Source organism: Sinocyclocheilus rhinocerous, unplaced genomic scaffold (genome assembly GCF_001515625.1).
Source record: "Sinocyclocheilus rhinocerous isolate Xijiao unplaced genomic scaffold, SAMN03320098_v1.1 scaffold655, whole genome shotgun sequence".
NCBI classification, from domain to species: Eukaryota; Metazoa; Chordata; class Actinopteri; order Cypriniformes; family Cyprinidae; genus Sinocyclocheilus; species Sinocyclocheilus rhinocerous.
In genome coordinates this window covers 137405-153540 of record NW_015646377.1, presented here as the reverse complement: position 1 = coordinate 153540, position 16136 = coordinate 137405, and the positions used below count along the sequence as shown (strand labels likewise).

The 16136-nt window shown below is 40.2% G+C and overlaps 1 protein-coding gene across 1 annotated transcript in view; it reads right to left on the bottom strand.

The window, feature by feature from the left end:
- Positions 1-16136, bottom strand: part of LOC107707717 (B-cell receptor CD22-like) — a 65027-nt gene that overhangs the window by 39651 nt on the left and 9240 nt on the right. The window contains exons 3-5 of the mRNA XM_016511809.1: positions 9380-9625; positions 5935-6189; positions 3437-3691 (exon numbers count right to left, since the gene is read on the bottom strand). Coding sequence (XP_016367295.1) covers positions 3437-3691; positions 5935-6189; positions 9380-9625 — 756 coding nt within the window. The remainder of the gene's footprint in view (positions 1-3436; positions 3692-5934; positions 6190-9379; positions 9626-16136) is intronic.

Genomic DNA, 16136 nt, shown 5'->3' with positions numbered 1-16136 from the left:
CTAATGCAGTGAAAAGCGCTCCCAAACGAACATGCCAATTTGTTCGGGACTAATATTATCACACGATGGTGTTTGGCGAAATATGGTAGGTCATTTTTAAATTATAGAATTATCAAATTATAGACATGGCCGATTCGCACGGGATTAAGATCACAGACAACCTCTGCAATTATTACAAATGACAAGAGGTAGGGCTCTAGTTTTCTTCAGAGCTATTAGCACATGTGTGATGCATTGACAAGACTAAAGTGGACATGACAGATTGCGCACAATATTATAATACACAATATTATAGGTGTGTGTGTGTGTCAGGGCTGGAGTGGGACTCATTTTCAGCCCTGGAGTTTCATGCCCACTTTAGTTCATACCAAACTATATCACTATACTATATTATATTATATACCTCAGTAGGCTATATAAGTTTGCAATAGTGCACTGTTCTCCACAGCCTTGTAATTCATTGTATTTTTCTGGAGATTTCGTTTTGATGTACAAATCTTAACTTAAGAAATGGAAAATAGGGGACAATTGTAATTTTTTTTTAAAGGAAATAATAGACAGAATAAGGGACACTCAAAATATTTATACAGTACCATAATGTATGCCTGCCTGCAGTTAAAAAGTTCCCAGAAATAATCACATTTGTTTTGCTTAACCTATAATTAGCCTATTCAAAAATAATTGCAATGTCATACAAAAAATTTAATCGGCCTGAGTAAATTGTACTATTATAGAATTGTGACTTCACAAGTAGTGTAGAAGGCTAATTTAGGAGGTGAAAATACTGTGAAATTACATACATACAAATGGCATGAAATTTGAAAGCATAACAACTGAACGTCTATGAATCGTCAGTCAATAAAGCATTTTTTTTTTTTACAATGGCACTTGAATTTTTTAACTAAACTTTTATTGCAACCATTAATGTATTTGGTCTTGGCGGAATAAATCTGCTACACTGCTACTGTTGGTTATTGCTGTTGTTGTAGATTATTGCTGCTGCTGCTGCAAAGCAAGTACAGGAACTTGCTACTGCCAATACATATGCCGATACGGTGCTGTGAGTATTTAAGACATACTGCTGCTACACATATAACATATATAATAACCCGTAGCAGATCTATACAGGTGGAGCTGGGGAAGGTGGAGGGTTTCAGTGGAACTCTGAAAGAGCACTGCAAACTGCTCTAGTGAGTGCTAACCAGCCGTTTGGCTGCGAATGCAACATGAACCAATCAGCTTGTGCCAAGCAGTTTAGCTATGAATATCAACAATTTGCATTAACGACCCATCAGTCTGCATCATCTAGAGTTTCATGACACAACTTCTAACCCGAGTCAGACTTGAAACCCGAAGGTCGTGGGTTCGAGTCTTAGTACCGGCAGGAAATGTAGGTGGACGGACAGCGCTCTCTTCTGATATGACTTATTATATAATTAGCATCAAACAAACAATATAATTCTTCCAAGTGGTTTGCTGACCATGATATTACTGTGCTTGATTGGCCAGCCAACATGCCTGACCTCAACCCCATGTGGGATCTATGGGATATTTTCAAGAGAAAGATGAGAAACAGTTGATTAAACAATACAGACGAGTTGAAGGCCGTTAAGAGTCTTAGTACCGGCAGGAAATGTAGGTGGACGGACAGCGCTCTCTTCTGATATGACTTATTATATAATTAGCATCAAACAAACAATATAATTCTTATTCTCAAGTATTAAAGATTAAACTAAAAAAAAAAAAGATTGCACAACCACCAATTAGGTGGCGATATGCACTAAGCATGTAAATGACCTTTGAACAGAAGAAGAAGAAAGAAGCAGTATGGCACGCTTTTTCTTAGCGTCAGTTTCCATAGTGACTCGTCGATTCATCGCTCTGTTGAGAATGTCTTGCGTGTTAACCAGGAATATACTCTGATTTGAAAGAAAAACAAAAAAAACTTTTGAAATGTTTTACTTTACATGTAATGAATCTAGAATACTGTATATGAAAGTTTCACTTTTTGAAATAAGTTACAAAAAAAATGAACGGTAACACTTTCTATGAAGCCCATATTTATAATATATTATAAGGGTATTCTTAAGGCATTGTAATTAATGCATAATGCATTATAAAAACGGTTGAAATTATTAACTAGCTCACATCAAAATTAATATTAGCCTCACAGGGAACACTCAAATAACACTCCACACCTAACCACTTACAAGATGTAGTAAGATACTGTGCAGATCTTAAATAAACAATGTCAAGATATCTAGTCCATTATAAATGTAAAAATAGATTTCATATGGTGTTCATTGTGTGTTATAAATAATCATAATCTTAAAACGTATAACCACAAATGCGTAAGCATTATAATGTATTATAATTGTTGTTATGATTATTTATAAGATGATATAACATATTATAATGTATTTTATAATGCATTATGCATTCATTATAATGTCTTAAGAATACCCTTATAATGTGTTATAAATATGGGCTTCATAGAAAGTGTTACCAAAATAACTTTTTGACGATATCCTAATTTTTTGAGATGCACCTGTATGTATACACACACACACAAACATTATTTATTCACCTCATACTCGTGTATTGCAGGTCTTCTGTTCAGCATTTTGCTATAGGAAACAAAAAAGCAATTTCATAGTTTCATACATAATCAAATATCCTTCTGCATTAGTTTGAAAGTAAACGATGTTTATATACACTTATATTTTATTTACATTATAAATAGTATAATGATGCTGATGATGATGATGATGATGGATAATCCTCCAGATGTTGCTGCGATCACAATCACATTCCTACCAGCACCATGATGAACTGAAAGCAAAAGATCACCATAATTAACAAACTGATGAATGATGTGAAGATACAGGATTGTGTTAATAAAAGCTTCACCTGTGACATTAACAGCATCTGATCTCTGAGATCCATATTGATTGTGAGCCTCACAGTAGAAGCGTCCACTCTGTAGTGCACTGAAACTCTGTCCAGATCCAACAGCTGAGCTTTGATTCTCCTTAAACCAGCTGAAGTTCAGAGCAGGAGGGTTTGAATCACTGCTGCAGCTCAGAGTCACTGAATCTCCCTCCACTATTTCACCAGAGACAGACACGAAGACATTCTTTGGAGGATCTAACACAGACAATAAAACAACAATACATTTGAGATCACAAATGTTTAGAGCAGAGGTCTTCAACCCTGCTCCTGGGAGCCAATGTCCTGCAGAGTTTAGCTACAACCATAATCAAACACACCTGAAGCAGCTAATTAAGCTCCTCAAAACTTCTTGAAAATACACATGCAGGTGTGCTGAAGCAGGTTGGAAATAAACTCTGCAGGACAGTGGGTCCCCAGGAGCAGGGTTGAAGACCACTGGTTTAGAGTATTTAATATCACAGTTACTGAACCATTATTTACTCACACATGATGTTTAAAGTCGCAGTATCAGAGTCTTTCTCTCCATGTTTATTTCTGGACTTGCACTTGTATTCTCCACTGTGGTCAGAGCTGATGTCTGAGATGCTGTAGATTCTTCCAGATCCTACAAATGTTCTTCCTTTAAACCAGCTGATTTCTGCAGGTGGGTTTGAATCACTGCTGCAGATCAGAGTCACTGAATCTCCCTCCACCATTTCACCAGATGGACTGATGGACAATAAGACGTTCTTTGGAGGATCTAACACAGGAAAACCACTCATATAATTAACACCCACACTAAATTTGAAATGACAGACTATTTTTTACAGGATATAATGTCAGTTATTGAACCATAATTAACTCACACATGATGTTTAAAGTCACAGCATCAGAGTATTTCTCTCCATGTTTATTTCTGGACTTGCACTTGTATTCTCCACTGTGATCAGAGCTGATGTTTGAGATGCTGTAGATTCTTCCAGATCCTACAATCATTCTTCCTTTAAACCAGCTGATTTCTGCAGGTGGGTTTGAAGCACTTCTGCAGCTCAGAGTTACTGAATCTCCCTCCACTATTTCACCAGATGGACTGATGAAGATCACAGGATTCTCTGGAGGATCTACAGGAAGTGTATTTAAAATAGTATTGTTAATCAGTAGTTCATCACTGAAGGCCTCAAATAATCAATTTAAACTCTGAGTTGAAGCTTTTACATGGATATTGAAACTTTGAACATGGTCAAGTTCTTCCAAACCAGAGTCAGTAACAGGCTGCGTTTAAACTTGGCATTAAAATGCGACCTGTATCCAGATATTGTCCACATACACATTGAAAAGACAAGTCTAAACGCGCTTCTGATCAGAATGTTATCAGATCAGCGTGTCCTGGTCTAGAGGTAGTCGAGTAATGTAAACTCTATCCAGCCATCGTGTCTGCATTCGCAGGTCGACGTCACGCAAAACCCCGCCCCCTCTCTCCTTAACTTTCAGAAAAAAGAGGCCATGGAGCGCTAGTAAGACTCGTACACTTATATCCTCGTTTTGTGGGATTTGTAAAATGTCCCGCGACTGAAAATGGTTTTCAAAAGAAAACCCACCACTTCAGGTTGACTTTGCACTGGGGCCATCCTCTGCAGACTTATTTAAATATTGCGTGAGAAAGACAGATACGATTGGTTATCCAGATAGAGAAGTCAGTTGATGTTGCCAAGTGTAAACATGCCGTGTCCTGATTGACTGATGATCTGCTTGATCGGATCACGGTGATCACATGTTAATGCCAAATGTAAACGCAGCCACAGTAGCATGTTTAGGCATCATGCAATTGCACGATGCCTACCGAGGGGGAAACACACATGATTTCAACCAAGGGACCCCCCAAAAAGACTATTAAATGGAGAATTAACAAATGTCATGTAGATATGCAATATCAAAAAATACAATATCATGTAAACTTAAAGGGATATTTCACCCAAAAATGAAAATTAGCCCATTATTTACTCACCCTCAAGCCATCATATGCGTATATGACTTCCTTCTTTCAGATCAATCCAATCGGAGTTATATTAAAAATTTACTTTGATCTTCCAAGCTGTTTAATGGCAGTCAGCGGGTGTTGCAGTTCATCAATCCAAAAGAAGTGAAATAAAGCGCATGCATCCATAATAAAAAGTGCCTCATATGACTCCGGGGGGTGAACAAAGGCCTCCTGTAGCGAATTGATGCCATTTTGTAAGAAAAATATCCATATTCAAAACTTAATAATCACTTTCATCTAGCTTGCGCCAACAGTTGTACATGGAAGCAGCTCCAGGAGGATGATGTAAGATGTCGGCGTTGCGCATGCGCCGGTGAGCCTTGTGAAAACCAACGTTTGTTTATAGGAGAAAAGGAAGCAAAATGTCCTTACTTTAGCAAAGGAAAACAAGTCTCCTCTTGGCTTATATCGAAATCCTCCAACATTCTTCTTTACAAATCCTCGTTTTGTACTTCTAATTCATGACCGTTGTTTTGTTTTGATCTCTCCCCTGCGCTTCCGCGTTCGTCACTTCTGAGCAGCTCATGCGCAACACCGACCTCATACGTCATCCTCCCGGAACTGCTTCCGTTTACAACAGTGAGCGCAAGCTAGATTAAATTGATTATTATGTTTTAAATATGGTTATTTTTCTTACAAAAACACATCGATTCGCAACAGGAGGACTTTGTTCACCCCCTGGAGCCTTGTGAGGCACTTTTTATTATGGTTGGATGCGCTTTATTTCACTTCTTTTGGACTGTTGCACTGCAACACCCGCTGACTGCCATTAAACAGCTTGAAAGATCAAATACAATTTTTAATATAACTCTGACTGGATTTGTCTGAAAGAAGAAAGTCATATACACCTAGGATGCATTGAGGGTGAGTAATTCATGGGGTAATTTTCATTTTTGGGTGAACTAACCCTTTCAGTCAGAGATAAAGTTTAAAAATTGAAATTTACTGAACTATCATTAACTCACACATGATATTTAAAGTCACAGCATCAGAGTTTCTCTCTCCATGTTTATTTCTTGACTTGCACTTGTATTCTCCACTGTGATCAGAGCTGATGTTTGAGATGCTGTAGATTCTTCCAGATCCTACAAAGGTTCCTCCTTTAAACCAGCTGATTTCTGCAGGTGGGTTTGAATCACTGCTGCAGCTCAGAGTCACCGAATCTCCCTCCACTATTTTAGTAGATGGACTGATGGACAATAAGACGCTCTTTGGTGGATCTAACACAGAAAAACACTGATTTGTTTAACAACCACTCTAAATTTGCGATGACAGACTATTTTTACAGGATTTAATGTCAGTTATTGATCCATAATTAACTCACACATGATGTTTAAAGTCACAGCAGAGATTTCCTCTCCTTGTTCATTTCTGGACTTGCACTTGTAAATTCCACTGTGATCGGAGCTGATCTTTGAGATGCTGTAAATTCTTCCAGATCCTACAAACATTCTTCCTTTAAACCAGCTGATTTCTGCAGGTGGGTTTGAATCACTGCTGCAGTTCAGAGTCACTGAATCTCCCTGCACTATTTCACCAGATGGACTGATGAAGATCACAGGAATCACTGGAGGATCTATAGGGTAAATATTTGAAATATTATTTTTAATTAGTAGTTAATCTCTAAAGGCCTCAAAGTGTCAAGTTCAACTTTGAGTTGAACATTTTACATGGATATTGAAACTGAACATAGTCATGATTGATTAATGCACACTGACTCTGTCTGATTCAAATTAATCTCAAATGTGTTCAGTGAGGTTCAGATCTGGTCTTCATGCAACAAAGTTCTTCCAATCCAGAGTAAAAACCTTTTCTTTATGGATCTCACTCTGAATATTGTCATGCAGGAGCCAAAAAGGCACATAGACTCTATTCTACTCAAACTGTTTGTCTAAGTGTCTGTTGATGTGACTGCTGTTAGCGGAACTGAAAGAGTCAAAGCCATTAATTACTGTCAAGTGTGTGTTCTGTTTTGGGTTTTGTTCTAGTTTTCCTTGTTCTTGTGTTTAACCCAGTTTATTTTGTTCCCAATTTCCTGCCACCGGTTGGTTTCTATTGTTTCAGATTAGTTCACACCGGTTTTTGTTCTCCCTGATTAGCCCTCTATGTATTTAAGCCTCGTGTTTGGTTCAATTTAGTTTTCTGTTATTGTTGCATTCTACATGGTTGTTTAATTGTGTGTCCTGTATATACTGAGATTTGTTTAATAAATTTAAATAGTACTGTGACTAGATCTTGCTTCAACTATATTTGCAACCCATTTGTGACAGAGTGGGAGTGGGAACTCATCCACAATGCTTCCCCCTTTACCATCTGCGAGAGTGAGGAGGAAGTTAGCACTCCAGCAACTACCACCAGTCCAACACCAGCGATGCCTGAGCCTTCCGAGGTACAAAAGCCAGAGCCAACACCAGAGCCACAGATCACCCCGAAACCCAAGCCAACCACATCTGACTAGTTGTGTGAGCCGGCAACATTCCTTGTTCACCAACATCACTTGTGGAGTATGAGGGGATGTTGTGGAGCCCTACCCCCTCTACAACGGCAGACAAAGGAGAGCTAATTGATTGGGAGAGTGAGTGCTTTCTGCTTGTGTCATTTCTCTGCACAGATTCTGTTTCACCTAGCACCACACCGCTTGACTCCGTGTTTCCACCATTGGTTCCGCCCAGCACTGTGTCTCTGGTTCTCCCCAGCTCTGAATCTCCTGTGTCTCTGCTGGTTCCGCCCAGTACTAAATCTGTGTTGTCGTTGATTCTCCCGTCCAGCCTCCCTCTCAAGCCTCCTCTTCCAAAACCACCCAGTCTTTTGGCTCTCCATCCGATGGTTCCCTCCAGTTCCTCGGCTCTTCCTCTGTTCTCCACTTTGTAATGTGGATGAGCCTCAGATCTTCCAGTATCCATCTCTGTTCTGGGGTGTCGATCCCCTGGCTCCACCTCAGTTCTCAGAGTTCTGGCCTCCACCTCGTCCTTCCGACTCTTCAGCTCCTCCTTGGCTCCACGCTCCCTTAGCTCCTTTGGGTTCTGTCAGTCCTTGGACTCCACTGGGCTTCCTCGTCCCTCCGGCTCCGCCTTGGTCAGTCGTCGACATGCCTCCACCATGGTTTTCCATTCCTCTGGCTGTGCCTCAAACCTCCATCCCCATGGCTCCGTCGGGCTCCTCCTTCCCTCCGTCTCCACCTCGGTACCTCAAGCCTGCAGCTTCACCTCGGCCCCTAGGTCTTCGCTGACACGTCTGGGTCTCCACCACCATCGGCTCAGACTCATTTACTTGTTCGCTCTGGAAAAGCCTGCCAAGCCGCTTTCATGGCTCCTCCCTCCCTTGATTCCGCTTTGGGACTTCTGCTGGGGGTTTGCCCCTTGCTCCTTCTACCTGTGTCTTCACCCTGGAATCTTCCACCTTCGACGCCTCCCTAGATTCTGTTAGCTCTGCCCTGGTTCTTTCATTATTCCCTTCTTACAGTCACCTCCTGAGCTTCCTCCCACCCTCCTCTGTTGAACTTATTTTCTATGGCGCAAAGATGTGCCTTTAGGAAAGGGGGGCTGATGTAGTGCATTTTCTATTTCGGGTTTTGTTCTAGTTTTCCTTGTTCCTGTGTTTGACCCAGTTTGATTTGTTCCCATTTTCCAACCACTGGTTGGTTTCTATGGTTTCAGATTAGTTCACACCTGTTTCTGTTCTCCCTGATTAGTTCTGTGTATTTATGCCCTGTGTTGGGTTCAGTTCAGTTGTCCATTATTGTTGCATTCTGTGTGGTTTTGTTCTGTGTCCTGTATATCCTGAGTTTTCTTTAACCCTTTCATGCATTATTAAATCACAAAGTAATATTTTTTAATGTTTGTTTTTACTTTTAAATGAGAGAAAAAAATAATGGCATCAAACGTTCACTGGAGTGGACAGATATATTTTCTGTCACAGAAAAAATGTCCAAGAAAAATATTGTTAAAATCTGGATAAAACTATTTCTGACATCCTATTTAGCTGGGGAAAAAAATTGTACCTGTCTGGTTTTCTGAGAATAAAAGCATTTAACACTTATTCCTGAGGTACTCGGTGCATCTCCTCTTCCCGTCGCCTTTTTGAATATATGATACGATATCTCAAAACAAAAAATAGATACAAAGACAATACTTAAATGGAATCGGTGACAGCACTTTGGGAGTTCACCACCTGGTGGTTGGGACATGTTACCTAAACCTAAATGGTTTAAAGTGGCTTCCAAATATCTATCCACTGTAGTGGACACCATGCATGAAAGGGTTAATAAATTTTAAATTCTGCTGTGACTAGATCCTGCTTCAACTATTTGCAAACCATTTGGGACAATTACTAGGAGTGTCCACAGATTTTTTCTTTATATTACTGGAACCTTCAAAGAAACGTTCATATACAATAAAAAAATATACTCACATGTGACATTGAGATAAACAGCAGGAGAGATGTAAGTGTGTCCATGTAGAGCACAGCTGTATCTGCCAGCATCCTCCCTTCTGACCGAACAGAGGGTGAGTTCGTTTTCAACAGTTTCTCTAGTTAATGGCTGTGAGTTTCTGTACCAGATGAATGTTGCACTGTCAGTCAGATCGCAGCTGCTTTTACATGTCAGACGGACTGAATCGCCCTCTGTCACTCTCTCAGGAGACTCCACCTGAAGATCTGAACACAATAAACACAGTATATCTAGTGCTGCTGTCATACACTGATTATTATTCAACATAATGCACAGAAGAAGAGTGAAACCTCATGAAAGTCACCTGTGACAGTAAGAGACACTCCTGGATAACCAATCCAATTTCCGTGAGCTACATTAGTAGTGATTTTGCAGTAGTACATGTGTGAATCTTTCAGTGCCAAATGACTCAGTCTAAGGTTGCTGTACCACTGTACATCTCCACAATAGTAAACCCTCTGACTGTATTCAGGGTCGTCAGACAGATCTGGAGGCTCTAAATTATCTATAGCAAGTGTTTTGGTCCAGAACACATTCAGGATCCAATATGCAGGTGGGTACGTATAACTGCAGCTCATTGTCACTGATGAGTCCTTTAGTGCACAGATGTATGAATCACTGTAAGTCACACCCAGGCCATACTGTCCATAAACTCCTGAAACACACATTAAAGGGATTCTCATAAGTTCCTCATGTTGTCCCAAACATTTATGCTGTACATTAGTTTTAATTCAACATGCACATTTTAGTGTGGGAGAGACATTAAGCAGGGGCGGATCTAGAAAATAATTTGTAGGCTGGCAAAGGGGTGGTATGGGGTCTATGAGGGGTGGCAACACCAAAGCAAGCCCCCATGCATAGCTTTTGGGGATTTATGGTCTGACATACACAGTTGTGTTCCCAAATATTGTATTACCATTAAGTAATCATCTATACTGTTTAAAATGAAAAATAAATAACATTTCAATATCTATCATGGCACCAAGTCTATGCACAATATAAAAAACTTCAACAGGTTATACAGTTTCTGAGCTTGTATCTGTCACGGAGACACCATCTACAACCATCTACAACCACAGAATCAATCACGCAACCACGCCCTCAATCACCTGAGTACTGAGCACCTGCACTTCATTATCACACACTATAAGAGCACACTCACCACTCTGATTCTTCGGCTGGTCTCAAGGTTACGCCTTCAATGTCTTTCTCTTCGGCTCTGCTAAAAGACTGTAACTTACCTGTGCTCTGCCTATCACCAAGATCTTTGTGTGCTCAAAGGATTGTGAACTGGAAACCGGGTGTTTCAGATAAGACTGTTCTCATGCACTCTCTGCCACATTCACCTCAGTTGCGTCCACGGAGATACCTCTGTTGATATGAGTTTGTGTTGACTTTTAATTAAAAGTGAAGTTTACGTTACCTGCATCTCTCCTAGTCTTCGTCTTTGGCACACTGTGACAGAAGACCAGCCCAAAAAGAGAAACATTATGGAAACCAGGAGACCTTCTGAACCGGATCCAGTCACCGAACTCATCACGATGCTTCGCACGGCACTCCAACTGTCAGTCACTTCACCTGCCTCCGCCTGTCCCATGGCCAAACCAGCAGTATATTCGGGTGAGGTCAGAATGTAACGGATTCATATTACAATGTCAATTGTATTTCGAGATGCTTCCCCAACAGTTCTCCGGAGACCGCGCAAAGATATCCTTCAACATCTCTCTGCTGTCAGGAAGAGTTCGTCAATGGGCCGAATCTCTATGGAGGTCGAAAAGTCCGGTAATTCGATCCCTTGACTCTTTCGTAACCCATTTTAAAGACGTTTTTTGGTACTGGTGCCTCTTCACTCTCTGTGCATGAAGAACTTTTCAGACTGCGACAAGCTGAGCGGACTGTCCATGAATACACCATTCATTTCCGCAAGCTAGCGGCATCCAGCGGCTGGATTTGTGAAGGGATGCTCAGTCTGTGCCATTATTTCTACACCCCGTCGTCTACCTGAGGGCAAACTGGTACCACTGCCAATTCCGCGTCGACCCTGGTCCCATCTAGGAGTTGATTTCGCCACTGACTTACCTGCCTCTAACGGCTTTACCACCATCCTCGTTGCAGTCGATCGATTCTCCAAGGCCTGCAAACTCATTCCGTTAAAGGGTCTACCTACCGCCCTTGAAACTGCAGAGGCCCTCTTCAACCAAGTCTTCCGACACTTTGGCATTCCAGAGGATATAGGGTCAGATAGAGGGCCTCAATTCATCTCCAGGGTCTGGCGCTCATTCTTCCGACTGTTGGGAGTGTCGGTTAGTTTGTCTTTCGGATATCACCCTCAGACGAATGGCCAGACTGAGCGGAAGATTCAGGAGATTGGGCGCTATGTCAGGGCCTACTGTCACCACCAGCAAGACAGTTGGAGCCAATACCTTCCTTGGGCCGAGTATGTACAAAACTCAATTTGTCAGGAATCCACCGGCCTCACTCCCTTTCAGTGTATACTCCGTTACCAACCACCACTATTCCCTTGGTCAGAAGAACTGTCCGAAGTCCCATCCATGGATTATTGGTTCAGAGAGAGTGAGATGGTATGGGACTCAGCTCACGTCCATCTTCAGCGGGCAGTCCGACGTCAGAAGGCTCAGGCGGATGTCTGTCGTCGGGATACTCCTCTCTACCAGCCAGGTGATCGAGTTTGGCTCTCCACTCGAGATATCCGCCTACGACTGCCCTGCAAAAAGCTGAGTACCCGCTATATAGGTCCCTTCAACATCTTGAGGCAGATAGATTAAGTGACTTATGAACTCCAGTTACCCAGACAATATCGTATTTCACCAACCTTTCATGTATCCTTGCTCAAACCTGTCACTGATCCTGTTCTCCCTCCTTCCACAGAACCGGCAGTGCCTCCTCCTCCACCCGAGGTTGCAGCCGAAGACACCATCTGCCGGGTCTGGGAAATCCTAAATTCCAGGCGACGGGGCGACCGTCTACAATACATCGTCGACTGGGAGGGGTACGGTCCCGAAGAGAGATCCTGGGTGGACAGAGATGACATCCTCGACCCTTCATTAAGTGACGATTATCACCGACTCCACCCGGACCGTCCCGCTCCCAGAGGCCGAGGCCGGCCTCGTCGTCATGGTTCCCGGACATCTGGAGACGCCCGTGGGGGAGGGGGTACCACGGAGATACCTCTGTTGATATGAGTTTGTGTTGACTTAATAAAAGTGAAGTTTACGTTACCTGCATCTCTCCTAGTCCTCGTCTTTGGCACACTGTGACAGTATCACTAAAGACATGCAGTTCTATTAAAATTACATAGGCTACTTAGAAGTTTAAGAGCAACAAAAATGTTTGAATTTCCTAACATTAGAAAGAAATAATATTTGTTGACAATAATATCAAAGCACTGAAACTGTATCAGTTTTGAAAACCATGTTTGATTTTCTCTTAGTAACAGAGGTGGGAATGTCTGTAATCATCCAGAACAAACTCTATCAACCATATACTCTAGCATCACCCCAGCAACTGCATAGCAAGAGCCTAGCAACCACCCAGAATATCCTAGCTACCAACTAGCAACACTTTAGCGAACATCTAACTGACCAAATATTTACATTTTTTTTAACAAGACTTTAAGACAAGCCAGCATACATTTGTCTTTCAAACTTTTCAATCTAGTTATTATAGTTTTTCTTACAGGTTTTTTTCCAACCTCTTGCACACATTTTCAAAACTTTGCCTCTTTTTTTTTTTTTTCTCAAACTTTACACACAAATCCATGAATTGCACACACAAAATGCAAAATGCCTCACATCTCTTGCAAAAAGAAGCCCTGCATTCAAAATATCACAAACACATCTCAAAAGCAAACATTTGTAAATACCTTTACCATAATATTAATTCCCGTTAGATTTTTGTGTGTTACATGGAGAATTGTGTGTTGTGTTTTGCAAAAAGTGTTTTATGAAATACAGATGACTTTCCTGCCCAGTGAACACTGAGATCAATAACACTGTAACAAAAAACTCTTACTAGGATTCAGGAATTATTGTTGCAGCTCAATGTCTATTACGGTATACATAAATTAAATTACAGATACAGATGTATTTTTCAGCAATGAACTTTTGGGGAAAAAAATCTTTTTCATTTTACTACTGTAAAGTAATCTTGCAGTAGATGAAAAGCACTAGAAAAGTTCACATACCAAAGAATTGTATGAACTTGGTATGCACCACAATACAGTACAGTAAAAAATAAAATTAAAAAAAGTACATTTAGCATCCTCTGCACATTTGTCCAAATTTCATTACAGTATACAGTACTATAGCAGTTTCTTGGTCTCCTGACACAAGACTAGCTATATCTCTAGGCAGTCATTTCTCAGTTCTGCAAAAATGCAGTACAAATAAAATTTGACAGTCACACGCTTGAAGGTGTGCAACATGTGCTACAGTTTACTGTACATATAGAATAGTGAAATTTCCATTATCTAATGTACTGGTACTGTACTGTAATTATTCTGTATGTGTAAGTTCAAAACCCCTGTAGATGATTGGTTCAGCTCTCTCCTCTCTCCGTTGTTAGCATGCAGAGATTCTGATTGGTGTGTCATCTGTTTTGCTACATAATGTTTAACTATATATTAGCTATTCACGTGAGCATGTTTATACTAAAATAATTTGTGTGGGGTGCTGTAGAGCTGGGGAGGCTCAGGCACCCTCCTGCTTACAACATTAGTTGACACATTAGCAACATTAGCTGAGAAATAATTTTGACCTCACCTTTCAGCTCTTGTATTGGCAATAAACTAAAGGCAAAAAGTAAATCTCTCAGGGACATTCAAACATAACTTCTCTGTCTGTGGTTAAAGTGACAACATCCAGTCTTGCTCAATGTATGTTTCAAAATTCTTCAAATGTATAAAAACTGTTGGACCCTGTTTACAAACTTTTTTTTTTTTAAACAAAAAGTTACCTAAATGCAGGTGCGGATCTACCGGGGTGGCACGGGGTGGCAACTGCCACCCTAAGAAAAAGCTGTGCCACCCCACCTGCCACCCCAGAATTATCACAGAATAAAATATAAATGTAAGCAATGTTTCATGTGCTACTTTTCAGCCGCGGCGATGACAGAGTAACGCAAAATAATGGCAAAAACACGTCTTATATCTCAACAGCCAATATCTCCACGCACGCAGCGTGCCAGTGTAGTCAGCTTAATTAACAAATTAATCTTATAAACTGGATCTTTTTGAGTCAAAACCACAAAGCGCGGCCCAGTTCACTAACAAATTGTTTTTACATTTGTTCGTGAATCAGATAATTACTGCTTTTCAGGTAACTCAGAAGTCCTCTGAGAAATCTAATCCCGTCCGGATATGTCTAATTGTTTGGTGTTCCGATTCTCCAACTTCTCGCTCCACTTTCATCATGGATATAAGGCGTAACAATAACATGAAATCAATAAGAAGATGCCGATCACGGAAACTAATAGCAGAGTTAGGTAAGAATCTAGTCTTATTGCAGTTTTCTCGATTGTTAATATAACTGATTTTAGTTGGCACTTCTCCCCCCCAAACCATTAATTCAGTTTTCAAAACAAAGACACATTTCTCAAAAAGTTTAACAATGAGTAAGTTCTGTTTGTTTTCTGTTTGTTCTGAGAATAGACATGGCTTTCTTCTCATCACCTGAATTCCTCCACTACTTGTAACATTTTAAATCAGCATTTAGAGGTAATAGATACTATATTTAGGCAATTGACCATATGCACGGAGCGCTCTTTAGAACTTCTACATAAAGATAAGCCAGCTTGTAAACTTCTGCTGAAGCTCATTTTATATGTGCTATAATATAGGTAAAGACTCTCAAAGAAATCTCTCCTGCCTCGTTCTTATCAGAAACTGAGAAACAAAATAATTGCAACACCGTAAATAATGGCCTACATTTAAATGCTGACAAATACACACTATCGTAACTGTTTAGTCGATTAGGCTAATCTTTTAAACGACATCATAATGGTATTCTTGATAATCAATATCTTACCTTTATAGCCATTAACACATTTTTTAAATTGTAACAAAAAGCCTTTATTATTTCTCAAATCTACAGCTGTGCAGTAAAACTCACTTTATTAAAGGTTCACTTTTCATTCATGAAGACGACATGAAGAAATGTGCCAAAAACGTGTCTCTTGGCGGAAAATAAAGACTTTTTAAGATGAAAATGACATGATTACCAGTATAGCCGATAGATGTCAGCAAAGGATCACTCATTGGCTGCAGCTGCCATTTCAACACCCTAGTTTTTTCACATCTTGCTTTTGGATTTATTATAAAATGAATATTATAACTTTATTATTATATGTTAATATTATAACAATGTTAGTACTTTACTGCACTAAAGTATAAAGTATAGCAAGTGCAGGAAGTCACAAAGTCACTTGACATTAAAAATAAATAAATAAATAAGCCCAGACAACAGTAATGGTGAATTATTTAATTACCTATATAGGTAAATACAAATTAAATATGTTAAATATGTAAGGGATGATAAACATCCAGCCGGTTGTTATCGCAGAATAATCCCCGACAGGGTGATCTTGTAACACCCTGAAGGGGGTTATTCTGTGATAACAACCGGCTGGATGTACATTATCCTGCTTATTACACGGCTACTTGCCACATAAGTAAATAAGTAGACACGAAATATTGATTTG